The sequence below is a fragment of the Sinocyclocheilus anshuiensis genome, unplaced genomic scaffold (assembly GCF_001515605.1).
Source record: "Sinocyclocheilus anshuiensis isolate Anshui unplaced genomic scaffold, SAMN03320099.WGS_v1.1 scaffold524, whole genome shotgun sequence".
In the NCBI taxonomy this organism is placed as follows: domain Eukaryota; kingdom Metazoa; phylum Chordata; class Actinopteri; order Cypriniformes; family Cyprinidae; genus Sinocyclocheilus; species Sinocyclocheilus anshuiensis.
The window spans coordinates 820,501-836,005 of record NW_015555703.1 but is presented as its reverse complement, the minus strand read 5'-3'; the positions used below and the strand labels follow the sequence as shown (position 1 = coordinate 836,005).

The following is a 15,505-nucleotide window of genomic DNA, read 5'->3' as shown; positions in this document are numbered from 1 at the left end:
ACATCTTTGTCATCTATCTTAAGTTTATCTAGGATGTTTAATTTATGGCATAATCTTTGCATTAAACCTTCAAAAAAAGGTTTATTATTAATAAAGTTCCTTTACCAAGCTCAAGCTTGTTTTACAATAAGCATACTGTATGAAATTGCAAAATTGCAGAGAAGGAAAAAATTGCTCTTCACTTTTCAATAGTTTCACTTCTGGGCTCATTTTGTGTGATGCTGCAAATGTCACAATTGATAAGCAGCTTATTAATTGTATTGCTATAGGGACAAAACATGTTTTAATCAATACAAAATAAAACTTTATGGCCAGTAAGAATTGTTTAAGGCCAAATTTGCCAGTTCATTTGTCATTGGCAGGTGTGGACTTTTCTTTTTTTTTAACCCTGGTTGCACCCAACTCATTGTATCTTCTGTGATATATATTTTTTTTGTCTCACACCACCAGTTCCTCCAGAATTGTTTTTAAAGGCACCTAAAGAAAAGCATTGTTATGTGAATCCTTTGTTCTCTTTTAGGTAAAGAAAGCTTTCTTTGCCTTGGTTGCTAATGGAGTTCGAGCTGCGCCATTATGGGAAACCAAAAAGCAAAGCTTTGTGGGTAAGCAATGACACGTGCACACACATGCTCTCACCTGCATTTCAGTCATTCTTTTCACTGGAGTTGTCTTTTATAGGTCATGCAGACAGAAAATGTTTAACTCATTTAATCCTGCAAGTCCATTAAAAGCCTGTCTTGAAATTATTGTTAAACTTAATCAGTAATCAGATAAAAACATTGCTTCAGGACATTATTTGTTCACCTGTAACATAATTGGACATGCTTAGGTTAGCTTGCTAACAATAATATGTACCAAATTGGTTGAAATTCATTGCTGCCTATTTCCTGTCTGAATTGTTTTGAATTGTAGATATTGATAAACTGGCCTAGATGGAATTTGCTGATGTTTTTCTAATTTTCTGTGCTGATATTTTACACGAAAGCATGAAAGAAAATTTTAACATGGTCAAATGTGTTAAATGATCTGAGAGCTCTTGTTGGTAAATGAACAGCAATGTATTATAGCAAATGCACAAAGGACATTGGATGCATATTCTGCAAAATCTGCATGCACTGTTTTTCTGTGAGCCTAGATATGAGTCATATCTAATGATATGTTTTCTCAATAGGAATGTTAACCATCACAGACTTCATCATCATCCTGCACAGATACTACAAATCGCCGCTGGTAAGGATTCAGACATCACAGAAACTCAAATACAACAAAAGTTTTGCTGGTCAGTGTCATTTTGCTCAGTGCTAGTTTGTGGTTAATGGCTGTTCGCCGGAAATTACCTTCAAAAGTGGCTTCAAAAATTCTCTTCAGCTTGTAGACCTTGCATGTAATCACTTAATGAATGTTCACCTAAGAGGAAGGATATTTGTCCATTTTAAAATTTTAAGTCATTTTTTGTGTTATATGCCTCAGGTGCAAATATACGAGCTGGAGGAGCATAAGATTGAGACTTGGAGAGGTAAATATTTTCAGCATTTTCACTTCATCGCTGCTTACACTAATTTGCATTTATATAGATTTTTAATTATTCACTGAACACATTTTTGTACACCCAATGGGCCTCATTCATGAAACACGAGCAGAACAAATTTTTGTGTAAATCGTTCGTAAAGCCGTTCTGACTTAAACTTTCGAATTCATGAAAATGTTCGTGTTTTCAAAATGTTAGTTGGTAGGAAAGAAATTTACACCTGCTCCACGTGTAAATGGTGCGTAAAACGTTCTTCTGTGTTCAATTAGGCAAACTGGTGACACTGAATTTGATGCACTGCCATTATAATATTTTACAAGTTCGTTTGCTCCGTTTTTTTTTTTTTTTTTTTTTAACTTTGGGTAAAACTAAACAAAGTGCTTGTCACTGTCACTTTTTACCCAGCCGTCCAATCAATGGAGGAGGGGCGGGACAAATACTACACAGACCAATCATCCTACTTGTACAACAACTGAACAACAATAGAGAAGTTCATATTGCTGGTTACTTCATTTGTATATTCAGTAATATTCTTCAAAATTAGATACTAGTAATACGTGGATATTTCAAATCATAGCAACCAAAGCGTCTCTCAGCTAGAAAAACGCTGTGCCACCAAAGCGTTCTCCAGCACCACCAGCTGGCCGTTTTAAGAAGAGCGCCTGACCGTTTTTCAGCTAGCTAAAAACTCTTTGGTGGACACATGTTATTGAATATTTATTGTTAGGCATATGGTCTATTAGTGTTTTTTGCATTTATGCAATATACTATAGCCAAACCTGAGAAAGTAGACCAGAATATTCCACTGCGTTCCTGGACACGCAATTTACGTAGCTGTAATTCAAAGGTGGGGATTATGCTAATTGTGAATGAGCGTGCACGAGCGCCCTATTTACGAATGATTGGAATTCATTAACATACACATGTTTAACTATCAAATCTGATGTGTACGAAGTGTTTGTGAATTCAGAGGAGAGTTTTTGGGAAGGTCTGTTTTACGCACAATTTACTCAGACTCCTACATTTACGAATGTTTCATGAATGAGGCCCAATATGTGTATATATTTACGCACACCCATGTCTGGAATTTTCTGCTTTTATATTCCATGGAAAAAAAGTAATAATTTGGAAAGAAATTAGTAAATAATGGCAGAACGTTTAATTTAAAGTGCTTTGACCCTTTTTGATTTCTGCTTATACCAACAGAACTTTACTTGCAAGAAACGTTTAAACCCTTAGTCAACATATCTCCAGATGCAAGGTGAGACTTTAGGTCATATTTTTGTAGACTGTGTTTTATAATTTTCATTGCATGATGCTTAATCCTCTCTTTGGTTTATAAGAACATTATCTCTAAATTATTTTGAAACAAATTGAGCAATTAATTCAGATTCACATTTGTGACATTATCTGCTCAGCAGAGCTAAATGTTTGGTTTCTTGTAACTCTTTGCTTTTTTTTCCAGTATATTTGATGCTGTTTACTCACTCATCAAAAATAAGATCCATCGTTTGCCAGTGATCGATCCAGTCACAGGAAACACCCTCTATATCCTCACACACAAGAGAATTCTCAAGTTTCTGCAGCTCTTTGTGAGTATATCGCTTCCTTTTAGCTTACTGATCTTTTATACTTACAGTTATCATACTTTTAGAAATGGTAGTTGTTGTGAACAAAACAAAATTAGTGAAAGGTTTCAGAAGAGTAATAATCATCCTGAGTTATGTAGTGTCCTGTGTACACTGATGGTTTATGGTCTTGTAGGTGTGTGAGATGCCTAAACCAGCCTTCATGAGGCAGACTCTGGAGGAGCTGGGCATTGGCACATACAGCAACATTGCTTTCATTCACCCAGATACACCCATTATTAAAGCACTGGGCATGTTTGTGGAGAGGAGAGTGTCTGCCCTGCCAGTGGTGGATGTTTCAGGTAACGACACATATTGCTAACCTTTCTGTCAGTTCATATACTTCAATTATTCTCCTGTCAAGCCCTTTTTAGGAACAAAATTTAATTGTACATGTCTTTCTAAGTCAAATTTCTCATATGTGCTTTCCATATTTTTCCTCCCCAAGGAAAGGTTGTAGACATTTACTCCAAATTTGATGTCATTGTAAGTTGTTCCTTTAATATACTATTTCAAGTTAAAGAATAACTTCATAGCTTTTTACCACACATTTGTTGTGAGGTGTAAATATATAAGGTTCCCATGGAGATTAAAATGGTGTTTTCCATGGTCATGATCATGGACATTAGTAAAATATTTCTACAGTGAATATTTTTTTTTAGTTCTCTATTCTGAAATGTCTCATCAGGTAGATTTTGCACTTTGAGTGCTTGTGTCTGATGAGTTTTCTAATTTGTACACAAATGCACTACCGTTCAGGGTCAGTAAGTTTTTTTTTCTGCTCCCCAAGACTGCATTTATTTGATCAAAAATACAGTAATAACAGTAATATTGTGAAATAGTTTTACAATCTAAAATAACTGTTTTCTACTTGACCATTTATTATCTATTTATCTTTATCTATTTATTTTAAAATGTAATTTATTCCTGTGATGTAAAGCTGGATTTTCAGCATCATTACTGCAGACTTCAGTGTCACATGATCCTTCAGAAATCATTCTAATATGCTGATTTGCTGCTCAAGAAACATTTCTGATTATTATAGTCAATGTTGAAAACCGTTATGTTGCCTAATATTTTTGTGTAAAAAGTTCAAAAGAAGAAATCTTTTGTAACATAGAATGTTTTTACTCTCACTTTTGATCAGTTTAATGAATGCATACTGAATTAAAGTATTAATTTCTTTATTAAATAAAATAAACAACTTACTGACCCCAAACGTTTAAATAGTAGTTATTGGACCTTATTCATGAAACACTTGTAAATAGTTTATAAATGCATTCAAATGTCCCTTCAAATCCTTTTGTATCCATTGAATTAAATTTATCAACTTATTCTTGTCATGAATAAGACCCACTAGTACAAAAGTGACAAAACCTTAAATGTTACAGTCACCTGCAACTATGTTCAGACAAACTGGATCAAATATGTAGTGTCATGCAATAAGCATCACATGTAAAACTCATCATTTGTCTTTAAATGTTTATTAATAGGATTAATTATAAATGGCCTGTGTTATGATGACTAGTGATGATTAGTTGTGCCGTGTATATTTTGGCTGACTCTGGAGGTTGCTGTAGCGTGGCTCTATGTTCATTAGTGTTGTGGGTGTGTGTAGAACCTGGCAGCTGAGAAGACCTACAATAACCTGGACATCACCGTGACTCAGGCTCTGCTGCATCGCTCACAGTACTTCGAGGGCGTTATGAAGTGTTATCGACACGAGACCCTGGATACTATAGTGGACAGGATCGTCAAAGCTGAGGTGAGATTTACTCACAGCAGTTTACATTGAGCAAACGCCACCAACAGGAATTGCATAACACAGCCACTAGAAGTCCCACCTAAAACAGACACTTTATACACTTAATTTTTGCACAAGAATTGGTGACACTTTATTTTAAGGTCCAATTCTCACTATTAACTAACTATTTACTATGACCTCAATAAATTCTTATAATAATTGCTGCTTATTATTAGTTAGTTTCAATTCAGTTACACTTTATTGTTGGAATCTCTTCAAAAATTGTTGCATCTCACAGCACAACAGTACAATAGAGAGACACAAAAACAAAATACAAAACTTAATACAAAAACAACAACAATATTAATACATAAACACACATGGCTACAGTGCATTAGTGTAGTGTTTTCTATTTTCCAGAGTCCAGAGGCCTACTTAGAACCCCAATTCTGATTTATTAATTTTACAGACTGATGAAGGATTTACGTAATCTGTTCAGTCTGGCATATGCAACTCTAAGCCTTCTGTTTGATGGCAAATTAAGATTTAGTTGTTAAGGTAGTTGTTAAGTTTAGGTATGGGGTGGATTAAGGGATCTAAAATATGGTCATGCACAATAAACTGCCAATATGCTAGTAATATGCATGCCAGTTAATAGTGAGAATTGGGCTCAATTCTCTTAAAATAAAGTGTTACTTAAGAATTATTTAAGTACTTTACCAACATTTCTGCTTTTAAACCCTGCAGTACACTTTAAATCATTGTTTGTGCCTTTTTCACGATTCAGTAGTATTTTCTGTTGTATCGACAGTGTGCCGCAGATTTGCTACATAGACAGTACAATGCAAATAATTTATTAAAATACTCCATTAAATGCACAAAGCTGAAAGATCAATATGAAATGATTTTCAGTTCAGTGATTTTGACTACTCAGAGTCCGTTCACAAAGAACATGTTTTTACCTTCAATTGCGCTGCTTTTCCATCTGATTGTGATGTGTTTGTGTGTGTTTGTGTTTGTGTGTGTGTGTTTTTGTGTGTTTTTGTGTGATTGTGTGTGATTGTGTGTGTGTGTGTGTCCTGCAGGTGCACAGGCTGGTAGTGGTGGATGATAACTCCAGCATCGAGGGCATCATCTCTCTTTCTGACATCCTGCAGGCGCTGGTTCTCACCCCCGCAGGTATAGACGCACAGAATTCCTAAATCAACCCTCCATTTCACTTTCCTTCTCCCTCTCCACTCTTCTCCGGACCCAATCTCCTCTCCCTGGACATCCAGCACTCGAGTGTCCCTCTCTGACCCCCTGAGCACAGGTACGGTCACACAGGCTGGATTCTGATCGGCTTGTTATGATTGTGCTGAATGAAGCTGGATGTAGGTGTGTATTCCAGTAATACATATCATGATGGCATCATTGCAAGTGTTTGTTTGGTACTGATTTTTTTTCCATAACACAGACAGCTCATACATTACTGCAAGTTGACCTGACAGACTGTCAATGGCAAAAAAATCAATACGAGACCGAAATAGCTGTCTGGTTGAATAGTGATTGAAAAACTACATGAAACACACCGCATCTCCCACGTGCTGCTCAGCATGCTGTCCTTAATGTCTCGAGCTGCTATAAGCAACACTCTTGTGAAGGCAAAAATAAGAAACGTCATTTAATGTTTTTGTAACAGGCATTCCACGGTCGTGGAAAACCTGGAAATATTTTTGGCAAAAACTTGGAAAGGGAGTTTTTAAGAATTGTGATTTCCAGGCCAGGAGAGGTTATGGAAATCATATGTCAAGGAAATGAAAATCTTAATAAAATATTTAAAAGCCACAGAAAATCATAGAAATTAAAAAATCTTGAAGTCACCGAAAAGTCATGCAAATTATAATAAGTCACTGAAAATTCATGGAAATTATTACAACTGTAAAAAATCACAGGAAAGTCTTGAAAACCAGTACTAATGGAAAAAGTCACAGAAAATTTATGCAAATTAATAAAATTGTAAAAAGTCATGGAAAGTCATGGTGATGAATACTATCACAAAAATCGTCAAAAGTAACAGGAAAGTCATGGAAATCAATACTTGGGTAAATAGTCACAGAAAATTAATGAAAATAATTACAATTATAAAAAAATGACAGGAAAGTCCTGGAAATCGTAAAAAACTGCAGAAATATTATGGAAATTAATACAATTGAAAAAAGTCAAGGACATTAATAAACTCTTAAGTCATAGGTCAGTCATGCACTGCAAAAATGCTTTTCTTACTTTGTTTTAGTTTTTTTGTCTTGTTTTCAGCCAAAATATCAAAAAATTCTTAAATCAAGAAGGATTTTCTAGACAAGTACAAATTGTTGTCTTGTTTTCAGAAAAAACAAGTCAAAATTAAGTGAGTTTTTGCTTAGAACAAGCAAAATAATCTGCCAGTGGGGTAAGCAAAGTAATCTTATTTCAAACCGAAAACAATATTATTTTGCTTAACCCATTGGCTTGTTTCAGGCAAAAACACGTTTTTTTCTGAAAACAAGACAATAATTTTGACTTGTCTAGAAAATCCTTCTTGATTTAAGAATTTTTAGATATTTTGGCTGGACAAAAAATCTAAGTAAGAAAAGCCTTTTTTGCCGTGAAATGTATTATTGAATGTACATTTTTCTAGTTTCCTTCAGCTCTAAAATATTTAATTGGGATTAAAATGAGCTAATTCACTAAAATTCTAAACCAAATATTTTCCTGTAATTATGAAAAATTTAAATTACATCAGTTTATCAAAAATAATTTGTAGAAACCCTGTTGTAACCAGTTCATTTGTGTTCTGCTTAGTGATTTGTCTGCACTAACAGATTTGTTGTTGAGAGGTTCAAAATACAAGTCTCTTTTTAAAACTCTTCCAGTGATTTTGCCAAAGTGTGTGTGGTATTAAAAGAGCACTGATTGACAGATTTGCTTCATGAACTGAATTTCACATCATTTGGCCCACAGGAGGACGCAGAAGGGACAGTGTGACCGAATGACAAGACAATATTTTGGAGGTAAAAGAGAAACACAAGAAATTCAGAGAACCAAAAAGGTCCCATCGGCATTCCTGACGGGATACGGAGAAGAGGACAGCTGGAAATTTTTTAGATCCTCATTTAAGGGCTGGGAATTGTGCGAGGCTGAATGAAACTGTTTGAATCTGCAGCTGAAGGAACGGACATGCGATCATAACGCACGTGATGTTGGACATGTTTATGGTGGGCCAGCTGTGAGAATCTGCCGCTATACTGTACACTGCTTTAGTTTGCCTGCTGGTCTGACAGCACTAAATCAGGCACAGGGAGGAAGTCTCCTTTTGTGTTCTAGCTGGGTCTGCATTATATCATCAGGCACTGTAATCCACTCTTGGGTGAGCGTCTGAACTGGAAATTTGCCTTAAATGAAGACCTCAGTGAGAGTTGATTGTAGAGGTTAGCAGAGATCCAAAGATGTGCTTGTAGTGCAAAAGCAGGTTCTTGATTCTTCAGCAATAAGTTGCTGTCGGTTCCAAGAACCTGCTAGACTCTGTAGACATCTGGCCTTTTTTTCTCACTTTCTTGATACTTCGAAGTCGCATTTCATCCCAAAATGAAAAGAAAAAATATATAACAAACAAACAAGCAAAATAATGTGATTATTTGTTATTATTTAATGACAATTTCATCACACTTCCCTGCAGTTTTTATTATTGCAATACAAAAACATCTCATTATTTATTATTATTTATATATTATAGAAACAATAAAACATGTATATATTAAAGTATTTATTCTATTACCTGTAATTTACGCAGAATTTTAAAAAAGAAAAAGAATAGTAGTTTTTTTTTAAATAATGACCAACTAATGAGAACCACTTCTGAAAATAACTACATTCATAATTTAATATTACATAGTTGTCATGAAAATAATGTAGTAATTATTTTCAGAAGTGATTCTCATTAGTTGGTCATTATTTAAAAAAAACTACCATTTTTCTTTTATTTTTTTTAATTCTGCTTAAATTACAGGTAATAGAACAAATACTATAATATATACGTGTCTTATTAATAAATAAACAGCTAAATAAAGATAATGATGAATGATGTTTTGTATTGCAATAATTACAATTGCAGGGAAATGTGCTTACTTGTCATGAAAATAATGTAACAAGCAAAAAAAATCTACAGGGTAATATATATGATATGACCCGGACACATTCTTGACAAGTTTAATGAGATTTATCCGAATATTATTGATTTTTCCTGTTAACACTGGGCTATTAGTCCAAAATGTCTACTGAATATGAATTGTTTTTTCATCCTATTAGTTGTCAGTGGAAAAATGAATGTACTACCACACTGCGTACGCACTGACAGTCATGGACTGTATTTTTACTGGAACAAAGAATGTTATGAAAAGTGACTATATATACAGAGCCTTATTTTTCTATTATGACTGTCTGTAGTGTTTGGCTGTGTGGGAAAGCGTGTGCACTACCTGTCTTATGCATTAAAAGAGCATGAATGTCAAAGCTTGCAGTTGCAAAAATGGCCACGCATCTTTGCACCCCAGTGATATGCTGAGCTACTGTAAATACAACATGCCATGTAATGGGTTCAAAACTGATAAATCATGTATTGTTTGATTGCATTTTTTCATTGTAACCGCTGTCGGTGAAAGTTAAAACCGTTAGTTCTGGAATGAAAGAAATGTACATTTTTGTACACAGAAATGACACTACATTTTATTTTTTATGTGGTTGAGCTAAAATATATTGATAATGCATTAATATTTGTCTGAGATTTGTTTTATTGTGCATGTACACCTTCCTGTCACTATGTTTGAAGCTACCGTATGGCATTTTTGAACACAGGAGAGCATCATTTTAAATTAGGGTAGGCCTACTTAAAAATAACAAGGAGATATACATTTAATTGTAGTTATTACATTTTATTCTATCTGTATTTTTCAGCATTCCAGACATACTGTGGTGGGGATTTTTCAGCGACTCTTTCTGCATGCTACGTTGTTACGTCGGTAGGTGGCGACAAGTGAACGTCTGTCAATGAATCGTTAACTCAACCGATTCGTTCAAAAACAATGACTCATTCAAGGACCAAACATCACTACTGTGTATTGCTTTGGACAGATTAATTCTGCTTTGATGTCGCTGGCCTGATGTCTATAAAATGTAAGATGCTCAATATTACTATTGAACTGTTTTTTTTATCAGCAATATCACTAACAATTGCGTTTTTATTCATATGCCAGATACGCTGCTGTTACGTAAAACTGCGACTTGAAGAAAAGACAGTAAAGAATAGAGGCAGAATCCAGAACCGTTTTTCTTGCTCTGTATTCTTGTATTTTATTTTGTTTGATAAACACCATAACAAATACAAATCTGAACGGCTGTATGAAAACAAGTGAATACTAGGCTACGTTTCCTCTCCGTGATATGAATGGCGAAACGCCCCATGAAGCTTTGAAACATTTGTGAATCTTTTGTTTCGAATCAGTGCTTCAGAGCTCGTATCAAACTCGCAAAATTACGAGAACAGAGGTTATCAGAGATTCTCTATAATTAGGAGACGCCCAATAATAATCAATGTTGGGGGTAACGCATTACAAGTAACGCGAGTTATGTAATCAGATTAACGTAACACATTACTTTCCAGAAAAAGTAACTAAGTAGCGTAATTCATTACTTTTTTAGGGAGTAACGCAATATTGTAATGCATTACTTTTAAAAGTAACTTTCTCCAACACTGATAATAATTACCTTCATATTTAATGGCATTACTCCTAGAATACATTTAATAGACTACACTTTAATTAAAAAATTTGCAATTGGTACGTAAAAGGTGTCATTCTGCCTGTTTGAGCTTAATTTTCGTTTCAGTTGATTTAGTTTCGAAAAGCTATGTATTTCTGCTTTTCTCTTAGCGCCACCTACTGTCAGAGAGCGAATGTGCATTTTCATTCAACCTGTCCTTCATTTAAGAACTGTCTGAAACAGTAACACCACTGCCATTAAAATTAGTGACAGTGATTGTTTTATGTACATTTGTTAATTGTATTAATTAAATAAAAAAATGTCAATTCATCATACAATTTTACAACTAATCAGTTTTCCTGCTTTTATTATTTTATTTGAGCTGGAAGAGCTGCCTTATAGAGCAGTGACATGTTTGAAAAGGACAAATTATATTAAGTTGAAAACGTATTAATTCTCTGATCACTTGCTGTGTAATTAAAAGTATGTTTTCTATAGGCATTGTGTAGATCGTAGTTTGATATTTCAGTCTAAAAGTAAGCGGCAGCATGTGCCAGGGCAGTTGTAGAATGATGGACAGAATCTGCTGAGCTCATCTACTGACTTTTTCATCCTCCATGCATCTATCTCCTCTTTGGCTTAAGCAGGCAGCAATACCAATAAGCATGCATTATTAGAAAAATGCATACTCGTTAAAATGGATAATTAGAAGAAAAGCAAGACAATGAGGGAAGTTAGAGAAAATGTGTATTACAGACATACCTGCCAGGCATTCAGAGAATGATATGCTCGCTGATGCTGTTTATTTGAGTGTTAGTAATCTTACAGTTTATATTTGACACAGCAGTGGACAGTATTTTGGGTTTTATTTGTTATGTCCACTAGGGGACACTGTCCTCAGCTGTTTGACCTTCTCATGCCACAGTCTCTAATCACATATGTAAAGTTATTATTAGAGAATGATGAATATTTCATTTAGAAGTTTGTTAGATTAATACATGTAATTTAAATCTTTAAGCGCTTTAAGAAATCTCTGCTTTTTTAAGCCTAAAGAAGTGGTTCTCAACCATTTTGTTTCTCATCTGTGTTTTGGACATTGAGTAGTGAACCAGCACCAAACACAGTAGCTTAAAAAGAAACAAAATGTGCACATATTAATACATTTCAGTCTTTACTATATGACCGCAAACTGCAGGCCCAACAATATGCAGAATTATTAATATGACTATGAATCTCAATGGTTCTGTGCTCTCAGCAGCCTGTAATTCACTTTGCGAAACACAGTCAGCACAAACCATGTTTATATCCTGGCTGCAAGTGAACCTGTATTTAATGTAGTCTGGCTTGTATTTTTATTTAATTTTTACCTTGAATTGTCTAGGTTTTCATTGTTTCATATCACGCAAACGTGTCCATGTTGGAATCTACCTATAATTTGACAAGCGCCAAAACTGTTTAAATGCAGTTTAGAGCAAATGCACAATGATTGGTCAGTACATTTATATTTATATTAAGCATTTGGCAGAGAGTTTTATCAACAGAATCTTTCTTTTTTTTTTTTTTTAGATTCTCTGGGAATCAAACCTATGACCTTGACGTTGCTAGCACAGTGCTCTTTGAGTTGCAGGAACAATACCCGATATATAAATATATAATATAAAGTTGTTATATTCCATGATAGTAACAGTTATGACCTGTTCACCATATGACTATTACCTGAAAATAGTTTTTCTATTTCTAGAGGCACAATGCCACTTTCGCATAATAAAATACTAATTTGCATAATAAAATAACATTTTAATGAAAATGTGTGACCTTGAAGTGGATAATTAACCCCCCAAAAAATAATCATACATATCATAATTTACTCACCCATATTTTGAATATTATAATGTTTCAATTGGTTTTGAACATACAATGAAAGTCGATGGGGTCCAAAACAATATTGGACCTTGGATAATTGATAATATTAGATAATACTGTAATAATTTATTTTAAGGACCAATTCTGACTATTAACTAGCTGCATATTAGCATGCATATGATATTACTGGCATGGTTATTAGTACTTATAAAGCACATATTTTAGATCCCTTAATCCACCCCATACCTAAACTTATATTAATAAGCAGCAAATTAGGAGTTTATTGAGGGAAAACTCTTAATTAATAGTGAATATATATTCCCTATTATAGTGTTACCATAATATTTATATTTAATACTCAAAAAATAAACCCTAAAAAAATGAAATTTAAGTGAAAAGCAAAAATGTATAAGATCTTAAGACTTGTTTTCAGAGAATATATCTTGAATTAAGAATTGAATTGAATTTTTTTTAGCGCTGTCAAACGATTAATCGCGATTAATCACATCCAAAATAAAAGTTTTTGTTTATGTAATATATGTGCGTGTACTGTGTGTATATTATGATGTATATATAAATACACATGCATGTATATATTTCAGAGAAATATGTTATTTATATACACAGTACACACACATATATTATGTAAACAAAAACTTTTATTTTGGATGCGATTAATCTTTTGACAGCACTACTTTTTTTTTAAACGTAACCTTTATTAAATTTTGACAGATGTTTGCAAAAAAATCTTATTAATCTAGTTTTGCCTCTCCAATGAATTTAACTTGTTTTAATTATTTTTATTTAGAAGATCCAAAAAATTATGAAAATGTTTTGCAGTAAAGTTTTAAAAAATCTAAGTGTATATATACAAAACAATATTGTACCCCATTCACTTTCATTGAATGGACAAAAGAAAATATTTTCTATATTTAATCATATTTTTTACATTTTATTTATATTTTACAATTTCTATTAATATTTAATTACATTAATATTAATACTTACAATGGTTAAATTAAAAGTAATACGTATACTGTAAATATAGTCTCTGCTAAAGGGAATAGTGCACAGTAGTTAGTTTCATTCTTTTATTTGTATTTAGTATTGATATCCCCTGCTGTCTGCGACCTTTCCAGACCTGCAACATAACAACCCGATCTCATGAAAGTGCGTATAAATAGTACGCCAAATAAAAACGAAAACTCGTGGTATTGATACGCAAAAATGGACTTTGGCGTGTATATGCTACGCGATGGGTAGGTTTAGGGTTGTGGGGTAGATGCGTATCATATTTACGCGAAAACTGAGTATCATACGCAAGACAACAAATTTCGTATCATATGCACGCGAAAACTGCGTATTATATGCACGCCAAACACATGCGTATCATATGCTCGGCAAAGTACATTTTTGCGTATCAATACCACGAGCTTTCGTTTTTATTTGGCGTACTATTTATACGCATTTTCATGATAACCAGGTAAACTGTTCTCATAGAAAAACATTACATTTAAACTAGGCCAAATATTGATCGTTCTGACTAAAACTAGCGCACAGATATTGGCATGTCGCTCACATCAGCATCTGGCTGTGATTTTCAATTCTTTTTCCAGTCAAAGCATGTCGTGTCTTCCATATGCATGAAGGGAGAGCCAGCGCTCAGGGGACGGAGGCCGGTTCAAGCGGGATGAACTCGCTCCTCGGGGAGCTGTCTCTCTCTGTCTCGTCTGTCTGTCTGTCGCTCTCTCATTCACCGTTCGTTTTACCGCATCATGCTTTTCACAGATTCAGTGCAGTGGTGTCTTTTTGAAGAACGCCACGAGCTGAAGAAAAAGAAAAAAAAAGAGTGTGAGGAGAGCGATTGAGTGCGAAGTGAAAGCTGGCCTGCGGGAGTCATTTTTACACGCATGGCATTTAGTGGGACGAGGGATTGGAGATGTGACGTGCTCTGGGACGTCTTTGAAGTCGAGGGGACACGGTGGACAAATAACACCCCCAGCGCTCGTGTGTATCTTCCCTTAAACGACTGTGACTGCGACACACCGCCTTCTGATGTGTTTTTGAATTTCCTCACAAAAATCTCACCGTAAATCAGTCATTTCACGGAGGCAAAGGCGTCTTAAATTCGTTTTATTGAATCTTAATTTGTTTGGCAGGAACAGAGGGATTCTAGACTCCAGTAGCTTATTGAAGCAGTGCCACATGACCAAACACAACAGCACGGGGACTCTGTGTGTCCTGTGCATCGCTATCACAGACTATAGCAGCTTTTCTTCAGTGAAATCGCTCCAGGTGTAACAACAACACAATACAGGATCATTCAGAAACAGACATGTATTTTGTGACTACTGTACATTGTGAAATCTGACCTTTTTCACCTTTCACCTATTTTTGAATGTGTTTATACATATGTGAGCTCATGAAAGACATATGCAACCCAAAGACAGTTTAGTGAATGGTGCATTCGTTAATAGATTAATATACTTAGTGCAAAGAAAAGTCCATTTATACAGAATATTATATATATATAAATTTATATAAATTACATAGCTTTCCAAAAATCAAACTAAAAGACATGTTCAAAAGACATACAGTATTCTCTCAAGCAAAAGCTCAATTTTAACATGCCGTTTTTAGTAAAATCACCTTAGATAAACAGCTGAATGAACTGAAGTAAGCGATTTTTCAAAAACGCTTTAGAAAACTGATTCGGGCCACTAGCAAAACAAACTTGTAGCCAATCAGCAGTAAGGGGCGTGTCTACTCATGATGTGGAGGCGTGTTTGTTTTGGTGATTTCAAATGTCAACATTGGCTACCAGAAATCACTTACCCCACCTTTAATGAGAAATCTATTTGCATACTTCTTATAATGTTGATTTTTTTTTTGTTTGTTATATATTAATATCTTAATAGCTTACAGTTTTGCTTCTCCAGTAAATTTAGCTTGTTTTAATTCTTTTTATTT

General features: G+C 34.4%; 1 protein-coding gene across 3 annotated transcripts in view; it reads left to right on the top strand.

The window, feature by feature from the left end:
• The window catches only part of prkag2b (protein kinase, AMP-activated, gamma 2 non-catalytic subunit b), a 37,876-nt gene extending 29,362 nt beyond the window's left edge, over positions 1 to 8,514 (top strand). For 2 of the 3 annotated variants that reach the window (XM_016464680.1, XM_016464681.1), the window contains 10 exons: positions 521 to 602; positions 1,172 to 1,230; positions 1,471 to 1,516; positions 2,735 to 2,789; positions 2,994 to 3,120; positions 3,293 to 3,458; positions 3,605 to 3,642; positions 4,775 to 4,921; positions 5,986 to 6,079; positions 7,880 to 8,514. In XM_016464680.1, the coding sequence (XP_016320166.1) occupies positions 521 to 602; positions 1,172 to 1,230; positions 1,471 to 1,516; positions 2,735 to 2,789; positions 2,994 to 3,120; positions 3,293 to 3,458; positions 3,605 to 3,642; positions 4,775 to 4,921; positions 5,986 to 6,079; positions 7,880 to 7,911 (846 nt within the window). In that variant the 3' untranslated portion in view covers positions 7,912 to 8,514. Of the gene's footprint in view, positions 1 to 520; positions 603 to 1,171; positions 1,231 to 1,470; positions 1,517 to 2,734; positions 2,790 to 2,993; positions 3,121 to 3,292; positions 3,459 to 3,604; positions 3,643 to 4,774; positions 4,922 to 5,985; positions 6,213 to 7,879 lie in introns of all 3 variants that reach the window. The other variant, XR_001632242.1, reaches the window with a different exon arrangement.
• The last annotated feature ends 6,991 nt before the right edge of the window (positions 8,515 to 15,505 follow it).